Below are 1,840 nucleotides of genomic sequence, written 5' to 3'. Positions count from 1 at the left end.
ACTACACGTGTTGTCGTTCTTGGTGGTGATGGTGGGGTTCTTGGTGGCGGTGGTGGTGTTCTAGGCGGCGTCGGGAATGGAGTTCTCGGAGTTGTATAAGTATACGGTGGCAATGTCACCGTCGTTGGCCTTAACGTTACTATGCTTGTCCGTGATCCTCTGTCAACATAAACATAATTTACAATATGTGTTCACTAAGAAATTATTATTAATTTTTACGTAAGTATTGTTTGATTATAAATGCTTTTTTTAAAGGCAAATTTAATTTCAAGCTGATATAGTGTTAGAAGCATTAAAATTTTTAATTACTTACTCAGAGGGTAAAGTAAAAGGCTTAGATGGTGGCTCATAGATGTAACCCTGGAACTGTGGGCTGTTCTCTATCGCACGTTTGCTTCTCTCACGGTTTGCATCTGCATGACACGTGGAGAGCACGGCCACCAGCACGGCCGCCCACAGCAGCTTCCACTGCAACATAGCTTTCGTTAAATTTTCATAATTCCAAATAATATAACTTGATTCTGTTTGTATATATATATTAGATTAACGGTAATTATAATTACAAATATTTTTTTGCATTTAAGCTTCCTAGATAATTATTGCGTCAACGATCGCTGATTGAAAGAATAAATAAAAATCATTTTATTCACTTTTTCTCGCGATAATTAGTCGAGCGTTCACGTATGCAATCGTAATAGATTGGAGATCATCTCCGTGGGATAATCTCACGCTTCACCCACGGTGATCTTACATAACGCATCTCGGCCACGAGGCGCTATGTATTATGACGATGATGATCGTGAAAGGTTCGCGAGCGTACAATACGGTGTATCGTCTTTTCATTGATTAACGTTCGACGATGCAAACAGTGCCATTTACTGCAACTAGGCAAAATGCTTCCCGTTAATATAAAAATTTTTATACGGCAGTTTTAAGTGTTTATACTGTGCTCCTTTTATCATTTTATCTTCTTTTTGTTTAATTTTTATTATTTAATATTTGTAGTATATAACATATTTTATATTTAAGTTCTTTTATATTAAAATAAAGATGTCTTTCTATAATTCACTGTATTTGTTTTTGTAATCTGTATGGATAATCTCACACTTTCAAGCAGATACATCGCGGTTTCGTTAACGGATTCAAAGGCGTTCGTTTCATTTCATCAGATTCAACTGGCACTTCTGACTTGCGAATTAAATCGCCGTTGTAATGTTTGTGCGACGGCATGTGTGTTCGACGAATGATGATTCTGTCTTGAAGAAGCGCGTCTGGTAACCTTTAGCTTTATAATTTATATATATAGAAAGATGGCAGCGTGCGCGCGCGTGTCACGGGGAAAAGATAGCCTCTCTCGACAAAGATTTTTGTTGTAGAAGTGCTGGAATCGGTGAAAGAAGCGATACAAATCACCAACACTATATGTCCCAAAATTAACAATGTAGTAAGTTTCTTAAATTAGAATTTACACTTTTTCAAAAACATTAATTTTTAAAGTATTAAAATCTAATTAAAAAATAAACATTTTTAATATTTTAATTTTTTCATTAAAAGGAAGATGACTTTCATTAAAAGGAAGTGCAGAAAATGTAACTGATGAGCAAATATTTTTAAACTTTTTAGGTATATAATGATATAAGAACACAAGTATATAAAATAGCAATGATAAAAGTGTAAAGTATTTAATAATAACACTCACTCGAAAATAAAAATTGACCAAAAACCGAAGAAATAATTAATTTAAATTAGAGCTTATTGTAAATAGTTTGAAAACAGTGTGAGCAAAATTTTTACAATTCACAAGGAAGCTTATTATAGTACATTGTTATTTTGAAGATTG

General features: G+C 33.7%; 1 protein-coding gene across 1 annotated transcript in view; it reads right to left on the bottom strand.

The window, feature by feature from the left end:
• LOC112458528 (mucin-2) overlaps positions 1-477 on the bottom strand; it is a 2,179-nt gene extending 1,702 nt beyond the window's left edge. Inside the window, exons 1-2 of the mRNA XM_025022217.1 lie at positions 314-477; positions 8-159 (exon numbers count right to left, since the gene is read on the bottom strand). Coding sequence (XP_024877985.1) covers positions 8-159; positions 314-477 — 316 coding nt within the window. The remainder of the gene's footprint in view (positions 1-7; positions 160-313) is intronic.
• Positions 478-1,840: the final 1,363 nt, after the last annotated feature.

The sequence above is a fragment of the Temnothorax curvispinosus genome, unplaced genomic scaffold (assembly GCF_003070985.1).
Source record: "Temnothorax curvispinosus isolate PA1 unplaced genomic scaffold, ASM307098v1 QBEX01008973.1, whole genome shotgun sequence".
Lineage (NCBI taxonomy): Eukaryota > Metazoa > Arthropoda > Insecta > Hymenoptera > Formicidae > Temnothorax > Temnothorax curvispinosus.
The sequence above is the reverse complement of the archived record's forward strand: the minus strand, read 5'-3'. Positions and strand labels throughout refer to the sequence as shown.